This window comes from Castor canadensis, chromosome 10 (genome assembly GCF_047511655.1).
Source record: "Castor canadensis chromosome 10, mCasCan1.hap1v2, whole genome shotgun sequence".
Lineage (NCBI taxonomy): Eukaryota > Metazoa > Chordata > Mammalia > Rodentia > Castoridae > Castor > Castor canadensis.
The window spans coordinates 10,974,758-11,000,894 of record NC_133395.1 but is presented as its reverse complement, the minus strand read 5'-3'; the positions used below and the strand labels follow the sequence as shown (position 1 = coordinate 11,000,894).

The 26,137-nt window shown below is 41.0% G+C and overlaps 1 protein-coding gene across 6 annotated transcripts in view; it reads right to left on the bottom strand.

The window, feature by feature from the left end:
* Window positions 1-26,137, bottom strand: part of Tmtc4 (transmembrane O-mannosyltransferase targeting cadherins 4) — a 62,638-nt gene that overhangs the window by 1,876 nt on the left and 34,625 nt on the right. For 5 of the 6 annotated variants that reach the window (XM_074043040.1, XM_020160886.2, XM_074043042.1 and 2 more), the window contains 6 exons: window positions 19,015-19,094; window positions 18,753-18,860; window positions 18,501-18,642; window positions 13,005-13,119; window positions 11,665-11,777; window positions 1,168-1,237 (listed from right to left, as the gene is read on the bottom strand). In XM_074043040.1, the coding sequence (XP_073899141.1) occupies window positions 1,168-1,237; window positions 11,665-11,777; window positions 13,005-13,119; window positions 18,501-18,642; window positions 18,753-18,860; window positions 19,015-19,094 (628 nt within the window). Of the gene's footprint in view, window positions 1-1,167; window positions 1,238-9,800; window positions 9,912-11,664; window positions 11,778-13,004; window positions 13,120-18,500; window positions 18,643-18,752; window positions 18,861-19,014; window positions 19,095-26,137 lie in introns of all 6 variants that reach the window. The other variant, XR_012436157.1, reaches the window with a different exon arrangement.

The window sequence follows — 26,137 nt, the reverse complement described above, 5'->3', positions numbered from 1 at the left end:
CAGAAGTCCAGCCTTTTATTTTATTTATAAAGAAAAGAAGCCACCTACTCATTTTAAATAAAGATTTCCCTACACCTACAACTTTTGGCAAAGTAGGAACTTGTGTGCTGCCAGCTGGAAATAAAAGTCTGACTGCCACATGATAATTTCAATAAACTTAATTGTTAGCTTGTCACACGGATTTTGTAAATAAACTACCTTTCTATATGGACAGAAGAGCAACATTGATGCTTTGTGGCTTTTGTGATGAGCAGCTTCAGAGTGACAGGGAACAGAATTAGTGAAAAAACTAGGCATGGTGGCATAAACCTGTAATCCCAGCTATGCAGGAGGTGGAGATAGGAGGATTCAGGTCTGTGACTGGCCTGGGCAAAACTGTGAGACCCTATCTGAAAAACACGAGTGAAAAGCAAAAGGACTGATGCATGGCTCAAGTAGTAGAGCATTGCCTAGCAAGTGTGAGGCCCTGAGTTCAAACATCAGTACTAAAAAAAAAACCAAACAACAAAATGAGTTAAGACAAATTTGTGATGACTGAGCATTTTAAGTATTAGCACGCTGGTATTTACAGATTTCTGAGAATCCTAACTATGGTGATGTAAGATTGGAAGAGAGGAATTTTGGGGAACAAATAGCCCCAAGTGCACTTTTAGCCATGGCATAAGGGAACAGAAGCAGAGAGGACCAGTCAGGAGGGAGCAGGTGTGTTTGATGGGAAACTTCCAAAGTACTTCTCAGCTTAACATCACAGCACACAAGGAAGGATGGCTGAGTGCCAACCATAGGAAGGTGATAAATTCAGTAAAGGGAGGGTTTGTCCTGGTCATGAAAAATTATAATTTGTAAATTTGACTAGTATTTAATTATCTTTTAAGTGTCATAATGAAACCATATTTTCAAACCAAATTATGAAGGACATTACAGGCTAGCTTTGGGGGGAAAAAAAACACCTACTCTCCCAACATTAATTTACAGAAATACGCCCATTTCAGGGGCTGGAGGAGTGGCTCAAGTGGTAGAATGCCTGCTTAGCAAGCGTGAGGCCCTGAGCTCAAACCCCAGTACCACCAAAATAAATACATACATACATAAATAAAGAAACATGCCCATTTCATCGTAATTATACAGGATTTCCTTTCAATGATTCAAACAGAAAACTTTCCTTACCCAAATTACCATGGTAACTTGCAGCATTTGGATTTGCTTTAATTGCCTTCAGGAATAAAGCTTCAGATTCCTAAAAAAAAAAAGAAAAAAGAAAAATATACAAAAGGTATTATAAATGAAGCCAGCAATTCGCAGTTTTATTGCCTGTTGTTTTCAGCCTTCTAACATTCTTGTTTGTACCACAGCGTTCTTCCACAACTGGGCTTTGGTGAAGACCTAGCAAGGAGGCCAAAGACTCAGAGCAGACTCAGCAGTGACCACAGAGATGAAAATGAAGATGCTGCCTGCCTCCTGGCAGTGGCTGGAATTCTGCAACTGTAAGCAAGTGGCTTAGTTTAGGGCGCAGTGGAGATGAGAAGGGAGCGAGGACAGGACAAGAAAGGGCCAGCTGCAGAGGATGTGAGTGACAGGGCCATTTTCAGTCTGCATTGATGACCTTGCTGCCTTACTCTTGGACATGAACATGGACACTAAGGACGCACTCATGTCAAGATGTGTTAGATCTTCAAGAAATGACCATCCAAAACTGAACCAAGAGGACATTAACCACCTAAACAGATCTGTAACACGAAATGAAATTGAAGCAGCAATAAAGAGTCTCTCAAAAAACAAAAGACCAGGATGTGACATGTTCTCTGCTAAATTCTACCAGACCTTTAAAGAAGAACTAATACCAACCCTCCTTAAACTGTTCCACGAAATAGAAAGGGAAGGAACACTGCCTAACTCATTTTATGAAGCCAATATTACCCTCATCCCAAAACCAGACAAAGACACCTCCAAAAAAGGAGAACTATAGGCCAATCTCCTTAATGAACATCGATGCAAAAATGCTCAATAAAATAATGGCAAACCAAATCCAACAACATATCAGAAAGATCATTTACCATGACCAAGTCGGCTTCATCCCAGGGATGCAGGTGTGGTTCAACATCCACAAATCTATAAATGTAATACAGCACATCAATAGAAGCCAAGACAAAAACCACTGATTATCTCAATAGATGCACAAAAAGCCTTTGACAAGATCCAACACCACTTCATGATAAAAGCTCTAAGAAAACTAGGAACAGAAGGAATGTTCCTTCAACATTGTAAAGGCTACATATGACAAATCTACAGCCAACATCATACTTATGGTGAAAAACTGAAACCTTTTCCTGTAAAATCAGGAACGAGACAAGGGTGCCCACTATCTCCACTCCTACTCAAGATAGTCCTGGAATTCCAAGCCAGAGCAATAAGGCAAGAAGAAGAAATAAAAAGAAATACAAACAGGTAAAGAAACTGTCAAAATATCCCTATTTGCAGATGACATGATCCTATATCTTAAAGATGCAAAAAACTCCACCCAAAAACTCCTAGACACAATAAACAGCTTCAACAATGTGGCAGGATACAAAATCAACTTACAAAAATCATTAGCTTTTCTATATACCAAGAATGAACAAATTGAGAAGGAATATATGAAAACAATTCCACCTACAAATGCCTCAAAAAAAATCAAATACCTAGGAGTAAACTTAACAAAGGATGTCAATACCTCTACAAGGAGAACTACAAACCCCTTGAAGAAAGAGGTTGAGGAAGACTACAGAAGGTGGAAAGATCTCCTGTGCTCATGGGTAGGTAGAATCAACATAGTAAAAATGGCTGTATTACCAAAAGCAATCTACATGTTCAACACAATTCCTTTCAAAATCCCAATGACATTCATTGCAGAGACTGAAAAATCTACCCTAAAGTTCATTTGGAAACATAAGAGACAGTGAATAGCCAAGGCAATACTCAGCAAAAAAAGCAATGCTGGAGGTATCACAATACCTGACTTCAAACTATATTACAAAGCAATAGCAATAAAAACAGCATGGTACTGGCACAAAAATAGATATGAAGACCGGTGGAATAGAGCAGAGGACCTGGATATGAATCCACATAGCCACGCCCACCAAAATTTTGACACAGGCGCCAAAAACATACGATGGAGGACAGACAGCCTTTTCAACAAATGTTGCTGGGAAAAGTGGTTATCTGCCTGTAGAAAACTGAAACTAGATCCATGTCTATCACCCTGTACTAGGATCAACTCAAATGGATCAAGGACCTTAATATCAGACCTGAAACTCTGAAGTTAGTACAGGAAAAATCAGCGAATACTCTGGAAGCAATAGGTGTAGGCAAGGACTTCCTGAATAGAACTCCAGCAGCCCAGCAACTAAGAGAAAGGATGGACAAATGGGGCTACATAAAATTAAAAAGCATCTGTACAACAAAAGAAATGGTCTCTAAATTGAAGAGACCACCCTACAAAGTGGGAGAAAATATTTGTGAGCTATACATCAGACAAAGAACTGATAACCAGGATATACACAGAGCTCAAAAAACTAAACTCCCCAAAAATCAATGAAATGGGCAACTGAACTAAACAGAACTTTTTCAAAGGAAGAAGTTCAAATGGCCAAAAAACACATGAAAAAATGCTCACCATCCCTGGCCATAAAGGAAATGCAAAACCACACTAAGATTCCACCTCACCCCTATTAGAATAGCCATCATCAAAAACACTACCACCACCAAATGCTGGCGAGGATGCTGGGAAAAAGGAACCCTCATATACTGCTGGTCAGAATGTAAGCTAGTACACCACTTTGGAAAACAATATGGAGGCTACTTAAAAAACTAAACACAGATCTGCCATATGATCCAGCAATCCCACTCCTGGGGATATACCCAAAGGAATGCGACTCAGGTTACTCCAGAGGCATCTGCACAACCCATGTTTACTGCAGCACTATTCACAATAACCAAGTTATGGAAATAGCCAAGATGCCCCACTACTGACGATGGATTAAGAAAATGTGGTATCTACACACAATGGAATTTTACTCAGCCATGAAGAAGAATGAAATCTTATCATTAGCAAGTAAATGGATGGAAATGGAGAACATCATCTTAAGCAAAGTTAGCCAGGCTCAAAAGGCCAAAAATTGTATGTTCTCCCTCATATGCGGACTTTAGACCTAAAACAAATGCAGAAATATTATTGGACATGGGTCACATGCTAAGGGGAGAACACATACAGGAGGAATAGGGAAAGGTAGGGAACCCAAAACTTGAAAGTGTTTGATGTGCCCACTGTAGAGGAACTGACAGAGGCCACTATGGGAAGGTGACCTGGAAGTAGTGAAGAGGTCTGGCAGAGATGAAGCAATTCAGGTTGTAATACACATGTGCATGGAAGCAATGCTAGGAATCTCTCTGTATAGCTACCCATATCTCAATCTAGCAAAAACGCCATGTCTTTCTTATTATTTCTTATGCCTTCTCTTCAACAAAATTGGAGAAGAGGGCAGAACAGGTTCTGCCTGGAAGCAACAGGTTTGGGGGGAGAGGGATGGCAGAGGCAGGGGAGAGATGGCCCAAACAATGTATGCACATATGAATAAATGAATAAACCAAAACAACAAAAAGCAGACGTGATAAAGTGAGAGCTTGAGGATACACCTATCCAAACTGGGAACACCCAAACACACCTTATGCCTAGGACAGACTACACCCAAGAAGCACACTTCTGGTTGACACTATAAAAGCTGGCCAGCTGGACTCAACCACCAGAACCTGTACTTCTCCTCATCCTTTGCACTCAAGCAGCCTAGGCCAGCATCAAGGGACCATTCCTGTGGCCTCTCCTTGCCAGCCTTCTCGCCACTCTGGCGGGTGACTTTCCTTAGTTGTTCTTGATCTCCTGTGTCGCAGCACCGGTCCACCACAACTAGTACCTTCTAGCTCTGGCCATCTGCTACAGGTCCAATGCCCGGTTACTGTGGTCACTTTTTTCCCAACAGCCTTACTGTGGACTGAGTGCTCCTGGCGGCCACAGCCAGTGAGCTCTCCCTCTTGCTTTCACCAGAACCTGCTTTTGGTCGGTGACACTTGTGCCAAGGACCCTTCTGTTTGGTGAGCCCTTGCCTGTGTAACAATTCCTTCAATAAATGTGTGAACTGAATTTGTAGCTCTGGGTCCTCCTTCACTTGTGTCACCCACCAAGTGTGGCTGAACACCATGATCGAGTGCATGCTTTTATGGGCCTGTTCACTACACTCCCACTCTCACTTTCAGGGTAGAAGTTGGGGAATGTTCAATCCTCAAGAACCCAGCACACCCTTGATAACCCAGAAGCAGCCTGTTCAGCTGGGAAGAATGAGCAGAGAGAATGAGGAAGAAAAGGCCACTTGTCACCAAAGATGTCACAGTCTTGTACATGCCCAAATGCCCAAAGTGTGTGAACTGATCCTGTATAGACTTGCATTTCCTCCACTGCAGTTGCCAAGGAAGGGCGAGGTGTTTTCCAACCTGGTCATGTTGAACACAGTAGACAGGATGGTCACTTTGTACCATAAAAGCTGGAGATAAAGGTGCCTAGTTGGTCCTGTTTAACCTGTGCTTCGGGGCCACTATTCGCCCCCACAATGCTCCTGTTCTGAAAGAGCCAGGTCCGCTATAGCAGGCATCAAATGCTGAGCTCACACACCAAAGTTGTTGGTTTGGGGAGAATTACTCTTGCTTTTTTATGTCCCATGTGCATTTTTCCAGGTGGGTTTTCCACCTTTTGGACTATGAATTGTTTAATGTGGAGACCAGCAGCTCTTTTAGCCTGGGGACCTGGGAAGACAGCTCTGAAACCAGTGCCTTGAGACACAGCTGGCAGAGAAAACTTTGTAGCTTAGAAATGTCATTTACGAGGGACTGAATAAACCCATCAACCTGACATACGGGATGTCAGATCTACAGCCAAGTCCAGCAACTGAAACACTTTGAAAAGAGGCCCAAGATTTTCCTACCATATCAGGTAAACTGCAAGAGAAAAAGGCAACAAAGCAAAAAACCTAAAATATATGGAGTTTGTGGTGGTTTCTAAGTAGCTATGCTGTTTCTGATGATTTTCAAACCTTTTCATTTAAACCTAAAACTTAAGAAAATAAGGTCAGGCAACTAAAATCTGCTTAAAAAAATACTCAGCTGCCTACAAATGAAGTAGTTCACTGGAGAGAACTATTTCAGGGATGAAAAGCAGGTTAGGATTTTCTACAGGGTCCTGCATTCATTTCTTTTTTCATTACCCTAACTGCTCAGATCAGCCTGAGGGGCCTGCTGGTCATGATGGCTGAGGAGTCAGTGGGACTGGAGGAGACAGGTGCTGAGGGTGGGGAGGTGCTCAGGGTTCTCTCCTCCTTAGGGGGCTGCTGCTTCTGAAAGGGTTTGAACTGCAGAGGACCAGGAGGCTGGAAGGAAGAAATGAGCCTAAGGAAGCAGGGCAGAAAATTCTGGACTGGAAGACAATGGAGGAATCAAATTTCTCCAGCTTGGAGATGGAAAAAGAACAGCATACAGACAAAAGGGGCATTATAGGAGCAGGTGTTGGAAATGAGCGTGGACTCCCTGAGGTAACAGTGGGGTCATCTGAGTGCACCCTTCAACAGACCTTGGCTGTACCTGAGCCTGAAGGAGGGGAGGGCATCCTCTTTTGAACACAAAGTCTGCCAGTATTTAAACCCCATGATAGGCTCCTTTGTTGTGCCAGGCTTTTTCGAGCCCTGTTCAGGAAAGCAATGAAGGGATCTGGCTGCTTCAGGACCCAGCCAATGAGCTGACTTAACACCAATAAACAAAGTCATATTTAAAATCAGCAATATTTTCATCAACTGAAAGGAAAAATAATACATTATTTTCTATAGCATATTAGACATAACATATCTAGCAAAGGTTTAGGACTGAGAAAGGCTTGTGGAGCGAGCTTTCTCTCGCTCCTGTTACTACTGAACCTAACTGGGGGTGACAGGAGATGCAGAAAGGACAAAGGACAGAAAGACAGGTGTGTTGGGTGCTTGGATGGAGATGCACAACAACCTCATTGCTTCTTTTCACTTCTCTTTATTCTGCTTCTTTTCTCTATTATTCTCTTCTCTATTCTTTAAGGCCTATTCCTTTACAATTCTTTAAAACCTTGCTTCTAAAGTCGTTCTTTCTATTCTTTAAAGTCTCTTTCCTTAGACTCGCTCTGTCCCATGTTTTCTCTTAGCTTTTCTTTAGCCTAGCTTTTCTAAAGTCTATGTATAAAGTTCTTGGTGCAGACCTGCACTGTCTCATGTTCTCCTTGCAAGCTGCCAACCAATTCTATCAACCTCTCTTTTGCAATTTTCCTTCAGCAATTCATTTTCCCCCTTTAGCAATGTGTCTCCAGCACTCTCCCTTCAGCCCAACACCCCCCCCATCAAAAAAACCTCCCCATCCAAAAGCCTTGTGTCCTCCTTCAGTGAGTCTTTTATACCCAGTGGTAAACAAGGAGGTGGAAAAACAGTTCTTGGGGAGGAGTGTGACATTGTAACAGGAGAAACCTGTGTTAAACAATTTAGGAAAAGCAGCTGAGCTACATCTCACCTTCTAGCTCTCTTCTGTGGCTGGGGCTGTGCCAGATCTCAGCCTACAGATTATTTCACATAAACATCTTAGGAAAAGCAGCTGCTCTGTAGTTTACTCTTGCCCTATTCTGCAGCTGGGGCTGTGCCGAACTCAGCCTGCAGAGTACAGAGTACAACTGCGCTTATGTCCTCATAGGCTTCTCCTACTCCACACCCCTGTGGGCATGCAGATTGGGTCTCGAAGTAGTAACAAGTGTGGGACTTTACATCTGGGTGGAAAAGACTTGGCAGGTCATTTCATCCACAGCAGATGACTGGCGTGTGTGTTTATGCGAAGCATGGAAGCATCACTGCAGTGCCAGGCCCTTAACCCTCACTGTGCAGTCCTCTGACAGTCTGTTCCAAGGGGCTACATTGTATCCTGCTTGAATCAGGGAAGACAAGGGAGGAGGTGTGATGTGGAAGCCTTGAATTACAGCAAGGCTAATTCTCCTCCCTTCCTTCTGATTCACTTGGGGTGGAAGTCTCCACTTTATGGTGGCTTTTGGGTCACGCCCTCTAACACCTGCCAGTCCCCTTTTAAAACAGAGAGGGCGACCCTCAGGCTTGGAGCTCTGGCCAGTAATAGTATGTAGCTGGAATTGAGTAAAATGATTTCATTTTTGTTACCTTATATTTATAGTAATGATAAACACATTTATCCACATTAAAAATCTATTTAAAGAAAAATATCAGCTGGGTGCTTGTGGCTCATGACTGCAATCCTAGCTACCTGAGAGGCAAAAACTCAGGAGGATTGTGGTTCAAAGCCAGCCTGGGAAAATAATTTGTGAGACAGTATCTCGAAAATACCCAACACACACACACAAAAAAGCTGATGGCTCAAGTGATAGAGCTAAAAAAATTTTCTTAGGAAAGAAAAATATCAGCCAGACACAGTGGTGTACACCTATAGTCCTGGCTATTCAGGAGGCTAGGCAGGAGGATTACAAGTTTAAGGCCAGCTTGGGCAACACAGTGAGGCCTTGTTTCCAAAAAAAAAAAAGCAAGTAAATAATAAGTCAGAGCGAACCTAGATATGGGAAAAAATCTGGAAATTTGTAAAGGTGTGACATAAATGCCCAGAGCTTAGGAAACTGAATATAACCTGATCTTAAACTATAGGGCCAGTGAAATGAGGATGACAAGAGAAGTGGCCTGCTAAGTACTAGCAAACACGACTTTGTGGTTTTCTCAACCACGTTAGTGCCAAACTGGAACTGAAAGGCAGAAGTAACAAATTCTGATAAGTTTAAATGATATGTAGAGATTCATTTAATGATCATTAAACTAAAATTATTATAGCGTGTGTATATTATTTTGTGTGTAATATAATATATATGTTATAGTAAATATATACCATCTATTGGTTAAAATCATTCCTTTGTGCATTTTTTCACATCACCCCACCAAGAGGTGGGCAGATCTCTATCTCCATTTTACACAAATTGAGGCCAGGAGTTATTAAGTGACTGTTTTAGGTACAAAGTGCTCTTGGAGAAGTGGCCTAAAAGCACTCACCACACAAGAATGCTCACTCTGCACATCAGTCTCAAAACAGGCTGGGAAGGCCTGAAGGTTCAGAGTCTAATGAGAGAAGTGTTCGGTCCTGTCACAACTTAACTGAATGCTTAATGGCTGACCATCAGCACACTGGACAGCAATGGAGACCTAAAAATAGGAGTGAAAACCCTGTCTTGACCTCAAGTAGCCTTCAGGCTCCCTAAGGACTCTGAGCAAGTAAATGAAAATATGAAATAGCAATGACAGGTAAGGGACACATGCCTGTAATCTCAGCACTAGGGAGGTAGAAGCAGGAGGATCTGAAGTTTTAAAGCCAAGTCTGGTTGCATAAATGAGACCCTGGCTCAAAGACCCAACAATAACAACAAAAAAATCCCCCATAGCTAGTACTTAGGGGAAAGTGAGTTGCCCAGAGAGCAGACCCCTGTTTCTGTCCTGCTGGACCAATCCCCAAGCTCAAGGGTGTGCCTACTCTCACACTAAAAGTCACCACATATCCCCTCTCCACAGCACCTGCCCAGGAAACACCTGCAACAAGTAGTACAGGGCAAGCAGTGGTCCAATAGCGACAGGTATCACTTTTGTAATAGGAGAGAAAAACCTCCACACTTGTTTAAACTTCCCAATCCTTAACTTAAAAAAAACACTTACTGTTGGCTCAGTGGCTGATACCATAGCTGGAGGAGTCACATCATGCTTGTCTCTTGGTCCCTGCCCAAGAGCTCACAGTAGGCTCCTTATCTCAGATTTCATTGTTTCCTTCTGACAAGTAGGATGAAAAATGTATGAAGAAATCAGAAACTGAATTCTCCTACTTTATGGAGTCTTTTCTACTTTATCAGCAGGAAAAAAGGTCAATGTGACCTGGAAGCCAAATGGACACTGGGCTCTGTCATCTTAATAGAAATTCCAGTTTACAGAATGTGGGGTGATAGGAAAATGATCGTTCACATAAGCTGGATTTGAAGAAGGCACGCTGCAGCTGGGCCACTGGAGAACTGAGACCTGTGACCTCTTCTCCACTGACAAAGGTGGGAAGGTCATCAGGAGGAAACCTGAAAACTTCTCCCACTCCACTCAGGTAGATCCATATGAAATGAAACTTAAACCCCTCCAAAAGTTGTTTTTGGAGCAAAAGTGAGAAAATGTTTATAATGTATAGTAAAGCTATTAAATTCTCTGACATTCAAAAATGAGAGAAACTGATGAAATATCTCACTCTTACAGAAAATTATGACTTTTAATGAATAGAGAAGGAGAAAGAAACAACAAACATTAACACTATATTTAGGCCTTGGGTCATATCTGTAGCCTGAGTGATCAAAATAACATATAGCTTTTATGAACAGAAATAAATTATTATATTATTGCATTAACTTATATTAAAATATTAATTACTACTCTAAGTAATAATTAAAACAAAATACTGCTATTTTAATTAGTAGTTAACATATTATTAGCCCCTGATTCTAAGATAAAATATTTCTGCCTTCCCAGGCCTAGGCAATGCTTCCAAAATAACATTCCCTGTTTACTATCTGTGTGAGGCATCCAGTATGCTAGGTAGAAATGTACATTTCCAGACCTGATCCTAATCCTGGGGCCATCCCTCCTTGGGAGGCATCTGTTTTAAACAGCTCCTAAGTGATTCTGATAGAGTGTGAGGACACTGGTATTGGGACCCTCAAGTCCCTGCAGTACACAGGGAGCTATGCCCCACCAACTCCTCACCAGTCCTGGGCCCAAGTAAAGCAGATTTCATAACTTATATGGTATTTTTTTTTTATGTGTGTAACTAGGGTTTGAACTCAAGGGCTTCATACTTGCAAAGCAGGCACCCTACCGCTTAAGCCACACCTCCAGTCCATTTTGCTCTGGTTATTTTGGAGGTGAGGTCTAAAGAGGTATTCACCCTGACTGGCCTTGAATGGATATCCTCCCAATCACAGCCTCCCAAGTAGCTAGGATTACAGACATAAGCCATCAGCACCTGGCTTATATTGTGGTTTTTATTGGTCAGAAACCTCTACTTCTTACTGATGACCTATAACTCAGAGGAGGAAAAACCTTGGAAGCAGCAAGAACCAGCCATGTTTCCTCCACTGATGATTATTCTTTGTATGCAGAAGACAGCACCCACAGATAAACCTGAGCTCCAGTCCCATCAAAACGGCACAGTTAGACCCTTTGCGGGAGGGTGGGCTGAGGGGTCCTCGCACCAACTGTGCAGCCAGAGATAGCAGCTCTTTCTGGTCACTGCCCCTTGCCCTGGGCTCCTTTTCCCTCCCTGCATGTGAACATAAGGCTCAGTTCTGATGAGAAAGGCCACTGGATTTGACCTTGCACATCCATCTTTTGGGTAACATCTCTGGGAAAAAAACTGACCAAGCTACCCTGGTGTACTACTGCCATCATTCTGGCCTAATTCTGAATTTAACTGGGCAGAAGTAACACTGATGGTTTCTGTCAGCTGCTGGCAATAATTGCAAGAAATCACAGCCTGTGGTTTACATACCTTGTATTTCTGGGATTTCCCTAGCACGTTTGCCAATGAGAACATAAGAGAGTGATCATTAGGTATTAATTCCAGTGCCTCTCTTCCAACTGCTTCAGCTTGGGCCAAATTACCTGAGAGGGAGAAAAAAAAATGAAAAATAAAAACAAAACATGTTAATATTCTTGTGTTTTTGTCTATGATTAACAGGGTTTACATGCATTACATATAATAATTATGAATAAACTACTTAAGAAAATCCATGTAGAACCTATGAAATACACATACAAACTTGAACCAAGCACAATTCTGACATAATATTCAAACAGCTTTGGATTAAATTCTGTAAACCCACATAAAAACTAGCTTTAATCTGCCCCCGCCCCCACACACACACCAGATATACCCAAACTGGAGAAAATAAGTCTGCAAAGTAAGAGCACTGCAGTAGCACTTGAGTGTCTGAGTATTTCTCACATGACAGTGCACATATGTATTTTCCTTAGAAATGAGTGGCTCTTCCCACACTGTTTAGATAGCTGACTGTCTTTAAATTCTGCCAAATCAACACCGTGATTTCTTAAAGGATGGGTGGATTTGAAAAATGAGGGTAGCAAAGGGCTTAGGGTGTAGCTCAGAGGTAGAGCACCTACCTAGCATGTGGGAGGCCCTGGGATTGATCCCCAGCACCACAAAAACAAAACAAAATAAAGGCAGCAGAAAAACTCTGGTTTGCTGAGGGCCAAGAAACCAGACCATCAAGTCATTATGTCTCAAAAAAGAACCTGTGGCTCAACAAAAATAACAAACACAAACAGAAGGTTGATGGCATGGCTCAAGTGATAGAGCGCCTGCTTAGCAAGTGCAAAAAGCCCTGAGTTCAAACCCCAGTACTGCATGAAAACAAACAACACCTCTCCCCCCCACCCCCACAAAAAACCCCACAAAAACCCACGGCTCTTAGTGTAGATGTGAGGGCATTTCCTGATGTACAGTCTATGAACTTGGGAGCATGGACCTCTGCCTTCCATCTCACAAACAACCCAGAAGCCCTTCTTGCCTCCAGCATGTTGGATTTAGGCATGGCTAGATGACAAGCTTGAGAATGAATGAGCTACATACCTTCACACATAACTCAACACCAATTCTAAGTGCAGTATCATTTTCCTCACCATCTATATTCCAGTATATCAAAGGAAACTCCATTTTCTAGAATAGGCATTTTTGTAATACAAAGTATTTAACCCCATATACATATATATATATGGGGTGGGGGAAGCACAATAATCCAGCCTTCCTAATTATCAAGAGTACTGTCCTGTGAATCAATCTCCTCTGATCTATCAGCTCTCCTGCTGCACCTGTGTTGTCCAGGAGGATGATCATATTGTTCCAAGCCAGGCTGTGCTCTGGCTTCAGCATGGTCGCATTCCTCCACGCATTCAATGCGTCCATGTGACGATTCAGATCTGCATACTAAAAAGTAAAGACCAAAATTCATATTCCAATTTTTCTGCTTTTTTCCCCCAAGATATTACCAAAAACCCACAAAAATCAAGCAAACAACCAGTCAATCCAACCTAACCTTTTTAAAATGGAGTTTCTAATTCTTTCATATAAACCCATTTTCTTTTCAAAAGAATCCCAAGTAGGTATTATTATCCCCTCTTACAGATGGAGCAACTGAGGCACAGGGAAATGAATAAGTTGCCCAAAGTCACACATCTAGAAAAGGAAGATCAAGGATTAGAAAGAACCAAGTGGTCTAGGTCTCAAGTGCAAGATGTCTTAATGATAGAACGGGTGACTCTAGTTAGTTATTAAATCCTATTTCAAACTTCTGAAATGTTGAAAGACTGCTCACTATTCTTTTTCCAGAAAGACCCCACTTATCAACCTTTGATAAACACTATTTAGAATAGTAAAGAAATATTTTATGTGATTGAAAACTATCTAATTCACATTGTGAGGATGGTCTAGGAGCCCCTTCCTGCCTACACCTAAACTTAATATAAAAACAGGAGAATGTCAGACATACTTTGTAAACTCCTTGGAAGACTCCCATGGCCATGTAAAATCCCTTGGCAACTTGGAGCCATCTACCTCATGAGGAAAGGGAGAAATGTCTGTTGTTTTCTTTTGAGAAGAACTTTCATTTAACATAGATAACAATACAAAATGGCTGTCTCTCTATTTGCATGCTAGTAAAAGCCTCAGAGGGAGAAAAAGATGGATTCTCTAGCAGGTTACTCCCTGGCTTTCTTGAACTCAGTTCAAGTGCACATTTCATCTGAGTATACTTGATCCCTTTAACTCTGCAAAAAGTTCAAATGATAACAATTTATCAAAGTTTAAGGCTATTTCCTTCCTTGCTGTCAAGTTTATCTTGTCACTAGAAAACAACGTTTTGACTTGTCCTGTGACCACACAGCAAATAGACTATGTAAGAAAAAGGTTTCATGAATTATGGAAACTCACGAGTATCCACTTGCTGAAGATGTCAGAATTCTCCAGAAGACTAAAAAATCGGGTTACAATATTTTAGTCTTAAAAAATGATTAGGAAATGATACAGAACATTAAAAAAATTAAAACAATTTGGGATGCTTAACAGTGAATTGTCTCTCTTTACTGGATGTCCCAGTAATTTTTTCAAGTCACTTTTCTCCACCAAGTCAAAAGCATTTGAGTCACCTGGACAAATCCATGGTGACTCTATCACACAACCAGGACAACCAGTGCAACATCATTTATACAAGCCAACCAAATTCTTCATATAGTGTTCTACTTATTACTATTCTTAATTTAATTGTTTACTATTTATTAGAGATAATACCAGATTGAATCAGGTAAGACTACTCTACTCTTCTTATACACAAAGTGAACAAACACATTAAGGGAAACAGACACATGGTGATTTAATAAGAACTACCTAGCAGAAAGTAGATGGGTCAGATGTGGGGGAGAGGAGCAGCACTTTCCCCCAATTCTTCCTTCCTTACCCTGGCTGTCTCTGAAGTGGCCATGTCTGTCCTCTGTCCCCTAGCTGGAAACAGCAGTCCTTCCTCCATGACCTCAGCTCTTACAAGGTGGCAGCTTCTGCTAAGTTCTTCCATTCTGGTAGTATCCCTGTCTCCCCTTTGTTACTCCAAACCTATAGGGTTCCCTTTAGCTATTAATCTCTGTGTTAATATTACCTTTGCATTTTCACTCTTTCCAATGACTGATCAATTTCCTGTTAAACCTTCTGTACTTAGAATACTTGTCACACTTTCTATTCTCAATGGTACAGTGAATTGTCCCCAGCAATACTGCAGGCCACCATTACAAAACTCTCAAGGATGAGCAATATGTCCCAAATAATTCAGCTTTTCCTAATTTCCTATTCCACAAGAGAAATGCATTATATTCCCTTCTTATCAGGATCCAGAAATCAAAACAAAATGCTGTCTCCTGTTAAAAAAACATGACTTTTAACAAAAACACCTTGAAGTTATTAACTTCCTCTTATTCACCAATATATAAATGGGTTGGTTGAGCTGTTAAAGATTAAACTATTAATGCTTTTAAGCTGTCAAGCAGGCAAAAGCAGGATAATTAAACCTCAGTGGAGGGCAAAAGCATTAACTGAGCAGGCACAGTGAGCGGAGGGACCAGGGGACACCATTTCAGGGCAGCATAACTAGTAAACAACACCAAAGGTCTCAATCAGTTCAAAGCTGCAGATGATCTTCCCAGCGAAAGTGTAACGAATCCCAGGACTAGGGCCTGAGATAAGAGCGGGAAGTTTACATTTTGTGTTCTCTACTTTGGCTGTAACTCCTAAAACAGAAGGCTCATTTAGCATAAAATCTCTCTTTTCTGAAACCCAAGGAATTGCAGTGACAGTAGCTACTAGGGAAGAAGAGCTCAAGGCTGTGAAGTAGAGCTTTAAAAGCAGGAGGCTGTAGCCAGACACATTCACTTTGTAAGCAATAACCAGAAAGGAGTTACCTTCAGCAGAAAAATAAAAGTAAGGAGCGAAAGAAGAACCCACAGGGATGTCAACTCTAATATGTTGCTCAAGCACTAATTTAAAAGACACAGTAAACGGAAACAGTACCCACCCCCATGCATATATCCCAAAATTCCATCTGCTCCTCTTCTGCACCCAGGCAGTTCTCATGTCCTTAACTTTTTGAGGACTGGTGCTGCTTTGTACATAACTGAGTTTTCTGGTCTCTCCTGACATCATTATGAAATTTTACTGCTTATCCTTAGAATAACTTTATGTTTCTCCAATCTTCTGCATTCACAGAGAAAGTAATTTCAGCATTGAGGCATATAACTAGATCATAAAGTGCAGAGTCTTGAAATGTAAAAGAAAACAGAAATGCACTCAAGGCCCAGGGACAGCTGAGGTGGGACAACGGGAATACTGTGCTGTTCATCTTCTTGTTCAAGCCTCTTGCTAGTCCCTAGGGTCAGTCCCATTACTGAACCCTGATAGGGCATAGACAGGTAGAAAAGGAGTAATAACACAAAAGAGCCAGGGACCAGGTGCAGCACTGTACCCAGGTACATTCTGTCAATATCCTGATCCACCATTGTCCTAGAGTAATGGTTGACTATGGTTGAGGCTACTTCTTGGTATAGTGACCAACGGTCCCCAGCAACGACCCCAACAGGGACTTAACCAACTCTAGGGGTTAGCCAGAAGCCTCACTTACATTTAATTATAGTTGTGGTTTTATGCACACACCTCCTCTCAAATTGTCATTTGGCTCAGAAGACACCTTGTTAGGTAAACCACTTCCTATTTCCTGGTTTTTGGAAATACCCTACCATTCTTAGAAAACAATACAATTATATACATATTCTTACCATAATCATCAAACCCTATCCATAAAAGTACCTAAGGCCTGGGGCTGAAGGCATTAATTGCTTGGTCAAGCTCCCCACCCTCAGTTTCCTTTGGGGGTACACTATCACTTTATAATCACTTCTGCTGATCTAGTTTTTGCTTAAATAAATCTGCTCTGTTAAAGATTCCTCTGCAGGTCTGCCCCTGAATTCTTTCTTTGGCTCAATCAAGGACTTGCCACTCATCCCCCCTGACAACTCTTCTGTTGGTGGCCAAGAGAAAGTAGGTACTCTTTTCCACACTGGAGTAATCACATAGCAATGGTCTCTTCTTATAGTACCTCAAAACTAAATTATGTTTTATATGTTTAAAATAAAAACACACAAGCCACTTCACTTTAAAATCTATAACACAAGCATTATCTGCCCACTTAAGTGACTTATTCAGAAAAGGAAAGGTCAGTCTTTACCATTCTTTAGCCATATGTGCTGCCATCTTGTTTCCTTCATTCATAAAATCTTATTTCCATCAATACGCAAAGTCATGGCTATCCAGTCCAGAATCAAAGACGTTAAGACCATAGACATTCATATAATGGTAAGAAAGGAAGACTGGATTTCCCATAAATTTAAAGCAGCCAACACTTAACGGTTTGCTGGCCCCAAACAGGCCCTTCTGCTCTGACATGATCTTCAGGTCAAAGTCCAGACAAGAATGCTTCTCTGATGCAAGGCTAGTGATAAGGTATTATTACAATTTTGTTATTATTTTTAAATGTAAATCATCTGTGGAGCTTTTGATTCCCCAAAACTGAGACAGGGTAGGGATATATGAATATACAATCAATTTTCGGAAGCACTGGTTTTGATAACACAAGGACTCCATAAAAGAAAGAAGCTTTGGGCATTTCAAATGAGGATAAACAAACATTTTTTTAGAACACTGGGATGCTATCCTACTTGTGAGGCTACACTTGGTAAAATCAGGAAAACTATATGCAAACTTTTTTCTTCTGGTGGGACTGGAGTTTGAACTCAGAACTTTGCACTCACAAAGTAGGCACTCTATCATTCGAGCCACACCTCCAGTGCATTTTTGCTCTGGTTATTTTGGAGATAGGGAGTCTCAAGAGCTATTTGTCTGGGCTAACCTTGAATCATAATCCTCCTGATCTCAGTCTCCCAAGTAGCTAGGATCACAGGTGTAAGCCATGGTACTCGTCTTATGAACTTCTTTTAAAAGCCCTATCACTATGCATATATTCCAGTTTGGCTCACATGAATCAAAAATTTTTCCCTTAACAACTTTCCCTAATAAATCTAAATATAACAGGAATACATATTTGTTTTCTTGAGACCAAATTTAAGAGTTGGTTGAGGGAAAAATACAATCATCCTTTTTAAAGAATTTTACTATTTGTATATCTCATTTTGTCAAGAAAATCAAGAGCAATCAGATCTTCATAAATATTCTGCCAACAACCAAAAATGTAAAGCTGTTACAGAACACATTATTTCCTATTTTTATCATGTAATGTTGAAGCCCTTTTAAATAAATGGTCTGACTTCCGAAGTTGTCCTTTCTGGGGAGGATGCCCTCTAGAGATGAAGAGACTGTTTCCTTGAGGAGGGAGAACAAGGAGGCTCAGAAATCACACAACAGGTCTGTTTTGAAATCTCAGTTTCTTTTCAATTTGTGTTTTAAAAACAGAGAAACTGTTATTTATCAGGAAGTTAGTCCTTGGATTACTGTTTTCTAAGGCAGAAGGGATTTAAAACATTTGAATTTATTCCTTAGTCTAACCTATTACCTTAGAGAGCTCTTATACCTGACTACTTCAATTTGGATTGCTCACTAATTAGAGCTTTGACATGTTACATAAGGAAACCAAATAACTACCTTCAAATGAGATAAACATATGTGAAAGAACTTTATAAAATGCAGAGTGCTGCATAGCTTTTATGAGTGTCATTTTACTGTAATTAAGGGGAAACCCAGTCTTTCCTTGACCTTACCAGCCGCCCGAGGTTGTAGTAACAATCTGGGTACTTCCTCCTATGTTTAATTGCTGTCCAGTAACTTTGCTCTGCTGCCTCGAACCGTTTCAGGCTATTCTGCACTATGCCCAAATTCATCCATGCAGCAGCAAAGTCTGGCCTGGAAGAGTATTTTTAAAAAAGAAAAACAAGAGAAAGAATGACTTAGAAGAAACTAAACACAGGAACTCATTTCTTTGTCCCTGGCATAATTATAAAAACAATGCTTACTGTATTTGCACAGCCAAAGACAGCAGCTCTTCAGCTTCCTGTAGCTCATTCCTTTCTTTTAAGATATTTCCAAGATTATTCATGGCATGAACATACTTTGGGTTTAATCTGGAAGTTTAGAGAGAAATCAAGCTGTTACTGTTGTTTTCACTGAACTCTAAGGAACTAGCAAAGATATCTCAAGGTTGGGGTTTTTAAGGGGATAGGTGTGGGATCCCAGAAAGTGGAAACAGTATGTGTATATAGGACATGACTGCAGTACCTTACTGCCTCCCGATAATATCTGATGGCTGCTGTTTGGTTGCCTTTATCAGCCAGGTTTTTGCCAATGTTGTAGTGAACCTGAAAATACAGATGACAATTTGGCCATCAGCACACAGACTTCTTTGTTCAGCCTCTGGACAACTATCTCACCTTCTAAGTGAAGACAAAAGAAAAGGGATTAAAAAAAAAATCACCCACCAGGAATTTTGCTAAAACTCTACAGGAGTGTGGGAGTTGTTTGTGTTTTAATGCCCCACCACGGAAGAAAAATCTAGATGAAAGGGAAGTGACAAGCAGACATGTCACTAAAGTACAATGGAAGGAAAATTAATGAAATAACTCAGCAGAGGAAACTGAAAAATCAAGAAGCCAGGCTGTTTTTACTAAGCCTTAAATCCTTCTCTCCCACACACCCCATTAGAGTTGAGGTATTAGTGAAGCACGTGTGGATGTAAGGACAATAAACAATGGTTCTGTCTGCCTATGGTGTCCAAATACTTGTGTAACTTCTTTCTTTGGTGGCATTATAAGCATTTTGCTTTACACCTCTTGTGGGACGAATATATCCCTCCGAAATTTGTATGTTGAAATCTTAACTCCTAACGTAATGGGATTAGGAGGTAGGGTCTTTGTGTGGTGATTAGATCGTGGGGGTGGGGGCTCAATAGTGAGGTCAGTGCCCTTGTAAGAGGCTCCAGAGAGCCCTCTCACCCTCTTTCTGCTATGTGAAGACCCAGTAAGAAGATGGCTATCCCTCAATTCAGAACAGGGTCCTCATCAGGCACCACACCTCTGGTGCCCTCATCTTGGACTCCCCCTCTCCCCCAGCCTCTGGAACTCTGAGAGGTGAATATTTGCTGGTTAAACCTCTAGCCCATGATGTTCTGTTACAGCAGCCTGAACTAAGACAACACCTAGTAAGATCTACCTTCCCTCATCCTTTAGGTAATGATGGATGGATGGTGAATGGCCATGGAACTGTGCCAGCAGCTGGAGACATGGCAGGGAACAAAAGCCTAGCAAATCTGGGAAAGCATCCCAAGGGAGGAACTTTCTGGCTGAGATCTGAAAGTGCTCTTGAGCAGTAGTTTTTGGTGGAGGGTGCCCCAGGCACAGGAAGCAGCATGATCAGGTTAAGGGCTAGGAGGAAGCCTCTATGTGGGCAGGAGGTTCAGTGTTACATGAGTGCAGACTAGCTAGCTAGCTGGTACACAGCAGCCATGAAGGGGGAAGCTGTCCTGAAAGCATGGAGGACCAGCGCAGAGTCTGCATGTGTAGTGTCCTTGGGATATCATAGCCAAGCACTGCCACCTGAGGTTTTACCCAATGTTGTTATTCCTCAGAATTCTAGAGGCCAAACTTAAGGTGGAAGCAGGGCAGATTCCTCCTGGAGGCAATGAGGGAGAAACTGTTCCAGCCTCTCTTCTGTCTCCTGGTGTTTGCCAGCAATGCTCAGCTTGCAGCTACATCTCTGCTACTATCCTCAGACAGCCTTCTCCCCTCTTTGTCTCCCTGTCTCTTATCCTCTTATCAGGACACAAAAGGGCCCACTCTATCCCAGCATGACCACTGTTTTCTGATGGTCTAGTATAATGCCACAGACTGGGTAATTTACAACAAACAGAAATGTTTTAGGTCACAGTTCAGGAGTTGGAAAGTCTAAGGTCCAAGCACCACATCTGATGAGGGCCTTCTTGCTGCATAATGGAAGAGGGCAAGCTAGGGCAGCCATGACAGCTCTGGTTTCTCTTCCTATGAAGCCACTAATACCACACTTGCATGACTTTATTTAACCCTATTAATCTTGAAACGTTTTATCTCCAAATACCATTAAGCATATGAATTTGGAGATCAAGTTTCTAACAAATGAACTTTTGGGCACACATTCAAACCATAGCAATGTCATCTTAATTTGCATCTTAATTACATCTTCAACAACTTCCTTCCCAAATAAGGTCACATTTAAAGATGTTAGGAATTGAACCTGTCTTTTTTGGGGGGTGTAATGCAACCCATGACAGTAAGCTAGGGATAGGAAGGTGGCAAGGGATTGTAATCAGATTTGAAGTAAGTGACATTGCAGAAAGCTCTTGGGTAGGGAAGGAGCAGATAACAGGGGTCCAGGCACAGGCTGTGGTCATGGTCCTGGGGACAGACGACAGCAGACTGAACTAGGGTGGTAGCGAGGCGGCGAGAAATTTGAGGAACACTGAAAAAGGCACAAAAATTGGTTGACTGAAGAGGCCAGAGGGGCTGCTTCAGGAGAGGAGCAAGCCAGAGACACCAATGTGGTAGCAGGAAGGTAGGAGCGGGTGGTAGAAGTCTCAGGCCGGCATGTTCACCCAGAGAGTCAGCTGGAGGAGAAGCAACTCCCAGAAAAACCTCATCATCTTACAGCAAGCTAAGTGGAAGAAATTGATAGGGGACATTGTGAGAGAAAGAGCACAAGGGGGATGGAAATGTTCTAGAACCAAATAGGGGGACAGTGGTTTCACCATGCTACGAATGCTCTAAATCCCATGGAGTTGTCCACTCTAATGGTTAATTTTAAAACCTTGTGCCTGAGCAATCACCACTCTATCTTGTCTAACTATTCTAGGGACTTCATATGAAATCACATAAAATTTGTCCATTTGTGTTTAACTTATTTCAGAGAGTAAAGACTTTGAGTTTCATCCATGTTGCTGTATGAGTCCTTCCTTTTAAAGGCTGAGTAATATTCCATTGCATGTATACACTATACTTTATCAATTTATCTGTCGACAGATGGACACTTGAGTGGCTTCCATGTTTTGGCACTGTGAAAAGTGCTACTATGAACACATGTATGCAAATACTCGACTCCCTCCTTTTAATTCTTTTGGGTATATACCCAAAAGTTAATTGTTGGGTCAAATGACAATTCGTTTTAATTTTTTGAGGAACTGAAATGTTTTATTTTATATTATGAGAATTTCACCTCCATTAAAAAAGAGAAAACAGAAGAGAATTTGTAATGATTGAAGAGAGTGGTAAAGACAACTGGGAGAAACAGGACTCACAGGTCCAAACCTAGTAGGAATTGTCAAGCCATCTTAGAATGAGGACGCCAGGAGACCAATTTATGGCACTTTCTCAATTGCACATGAGCTCAGAATACGTTACAAAGAAAGGAGCTGGGACCTGGATGACAACCAGGAAGCAGATGGCCCAGGCCTAAAAGGACAATCACCAAAGGTATTTATTGATGATCAGAAGCTCCTTTTGGGACCATGCAGCATAGACGTCTGGCAATCTCAGGAAAGGATGTTGGTAAGAAGGACTCAGGGTGACTGATAATGACAACATTAACACCAGCAGCTGGGAGCCACCTCATACATCGTCACCATCCTTGCATGTTTTGCTCTCTCCACAGCAGCCCTCTGAGCTGAGCTGACAGAGCTGCTCTCCCTTCTAAGCTGACAAACTGCTTTGACGTTCCTGAGCCTCACATAAAGACTGTGATGCTGGATCTGAACCAGGTTCCAAGCCTGTGTTTCTTCTTACTATGGCATACTCATTTATTAGGTGCTCCAGGCAATTTCCAGGTTCCTCATCTACACTATCCACTTTTCTCCTTAAAGTAAAAGCATGTCTTTTATTTTACACTATGTATATAAATCAGTGTCCCCCAAAGTTTATAGATGGAGCCCCTAGTACCTCATGATGCAGCTGTTGGAGTCAGAGTCTTTAAATAGGTAATTAAGGTAAAATAAGGTCACATAGGTGACCTCACAATTCAGTCTCATGGTATCCTAATAAGAGGAGGAATCTGCAATGTCTCTAGCAAGTATCTCTCACATTTGTCTATCAAAACATTTCTTCTCAAAAATAAAGAGGAAATCTGGACACTCAAAGAGAAACTGGGGACGCACGTAGCAAAGACCATGTGAGGCCACAAAAAGATGGCCACATACATAAAAAGGAGAGAGGCATCGGAAGAAAGCAACCCTGTTAACACCTTAAACTTGGGACTTCCAGAATTATGAAAGAATAAACTTCTATTGTTTAAGCCACACTGTCTGTAGTATTTTGCTGTGGCAGCCAGAGCAAACCAATAAATCTTGAAATACAGCAATGCTTTAAACACATTCAGGGAATGTTCTCCTGAACACTGCTTTGAAACCACCTCTGAAAACGTAACGACATCTAGCATTATCAATCTAATCCTACAGTTATAGCACTTCCTCAAATACACTTGCATTTCTGGAAGGGAACAGAGCAGAGCAATGTTCTATAAACACATATGTAACAGAGATTCCTTTTACACTGCCAATTTTAAAGTACCTACATTTGTGTTTACCTAATCTAATGAAAGGAATCACAAGCAGAAATAGCAGGTGATGTAAATGTGTACTCCTGTGCACCACACAGTATAATTTAAACTTCCTGGACCACTGTATTGTCTGTTCATAGGTATTTTCATCCTTAAATTATAGCTTGGAGACAGCTCAGTTAATGCTATTGCTGGAGCGTGTGTTGTGAAAAGTGCATTATAAATGGCTCCATTTTGCGCCTCCCCCTGATCCCAGATTGGATGTGTGACTTCCCTCCCGTCCCATGCACAAAAGAACCCAAGGCTGGAGAATGCCACCTTCAAGACATGTCCTTGTGGTCCCCAGAACACAAATACGGCTTTTACTCAGACTTCAATGTGACTTCACCTCTTCAGCCCCCAAGCTCCTGCTGCTTTCCTTTGTTCCTGGGCAAATTCTAGTTTTTCCAGAAAAAGCTCAGACAAAGAGTTCAACTGCCCTCTGCAGTATGGACAGTGTTCTGTTAAGATGCTCACGATGCTGGGCTGGAAGCCCAGGAAGAAGGGGCACTCCAGAAAATCCGACTGCAATTATTTAAATGGGATGAGTTAGAAAAAAAAAAAAAACCCAAAAAACAAAAAACCTGATTTAGACCTGGAAGGCAGTCCATAATTAAGAACTGGTAAACAGCCTCACCCTATAGGTGGAAGGAATTCTGTGAACAGAAAATAGCTGCCTACATCTTAAGAGAAAACAAAACAGAAATTTGCCAATGAGGTTATTTGAAATGGTGCTTAGAGAATGAGTGATTTTTGTTTCCATGGTATGTGACAGACTGAAAAGGCTTGTTTATTCAACTTTCCTTCCAGCTTTTGTGCTTCATATGTTGAGGCAATGAACCAGCACAGAAGCCAGATTAAAAATAACCATTGCAACTGAATGATGTGCACATGCAAAGTAAAAGCATCCATTATGAAAGATGCTTTTAATATTAGCACTGAACCAACACTGGGTGTAAAACTTAAAATCTTATAAACACACGAAAAACCTACAAGTATGCTGGGTAGCTCATGAAGTGAATACCTCACAGTAGTATAGGATCCTTTTCATTGTCAAATGAATTTAGAATTCTCTGAGTGGACAGTAAGTGCAACATATGGTTAAATCTTAAAAACTAAAAATGACTGCAAATAAATTAGGTACTTGGAATCTCACCCACAGCAGGCTCAGTGAATTCAACTTTCATTTGGTCCAATTCAGTAACTAATATTAAGTGCCTGCTATATGCAATGAACTATGTGTAACTTCAATGCAGGTCAGGGACCAGCACTACCCACACTGATTTTGCAATCTTTCAAAAAAAAAAGATGAGTCTTAGTTTATAAATGTGGGCCTAAATTAGAGCCAGGTACCAACTACTTACTTAATTTCAATGAATATAAAGTGGAAACCAGTATAGAAAAATATATCCTCTATAAAGCAGTTGAAAGAAAGCAGTGTTTTTCTAAATGAGATCTCTTCCTTGAAATTGATATAACTTTTTTCAAAAAAGAGGAAGAAAATTTTAGGACACTTCAGTTTGGCATGGAAAGTTAAAACACAACTATTATTTTGCTTGTATTTAATAGAATCATCAAAAAAAGTTCTTGGAAAAAGGACTGTGACCAGTGCGTCTATTTTGAAGGTGGGGTCGGTATGCATACCTTAAGTTAAAAAGAGGAATACACAGTCCTAATCACAGTTTGCATGCATGTGTATAACCCTGTGTCTCTGAGCCTATGATGAAGTCATGTACTGGGCAGACTTTCAAGCCTGGACATATAGACATATATATGTGCCCCCCTTCAGTTACTAGTGTTACCTGGGCACAGCTCCTACCAGGTAACCTAAATAGTATCAACTTAACCTTTCTATGCCTCAGTTTCTCCCATCTGGGAAAATAAAGAATGCAGTACCCTCTGTCTCCAAAAACCTTAACAGGAAGATAATGGAGATTAATTACAGAGCTTTATAAAGAGACCAGAGTTCTTCGTGGTAAAGGAGGAATTATAGCTGCTATTTATTTATATTTTCCTGCTATTTACACAGAAAGTAAAGATAAATCAAGTCTATTAACATTTATGAAGTTAAGTCACAGGCTATTTATTTTCAGTAGCATAAATAAATTGATCATTCAGCAAATCAAATATAAAAAGCTTGAAGTAATCATTCTTTTATCTTTTGCCCACATCTTTTATTAATACATAAGAATTGTACCATGTTACCTACATCTCTTAACTATAAAACATAAACAAGATGTTTCAATCCAAGAAAAGGGCAAGCCGAGTCATACCTGTTATGTATTTTATATATTCTCTACTTCAAGGGGCACAGTAAGAGGTCAACTATTCAATAGTTTTATTTACATATTTTTGCCCAAAATATTTGCTTTCTCTTAAATACAGAACATGGAAATGAGACAGAATTTCAGAGGATATTCCCTCACCCAGGAGGATACATTTAAGCAATTTGAAGCAGTTCCAATTCAGATGGCCTAAGAGGAAAGATGGTATAGTCTGTATGAAGAGCCAAGTCTTCTAACCTCACGTCTCTCTCTCCCCTCTTCCCTTTCAGCAAAAATAATTCCCTTCCTGTTATTTAATGTGAAGCCAGAACACTTTGGTGGGAAACTAACACCTCTTGAGCACCTAGTATATGTGCTGACACCATGTTGGGGTGCCTTAGCTCACTCAGCCTTCACAATGAGCCTAGCAAGTAGATATTATCCCCTTCATTTAGAAAAGGGCACCGAAAGTTCAAAAGGTATAGCTGGTTGAATGAAAGGTTGGGTTTATCAAAAATACAAGT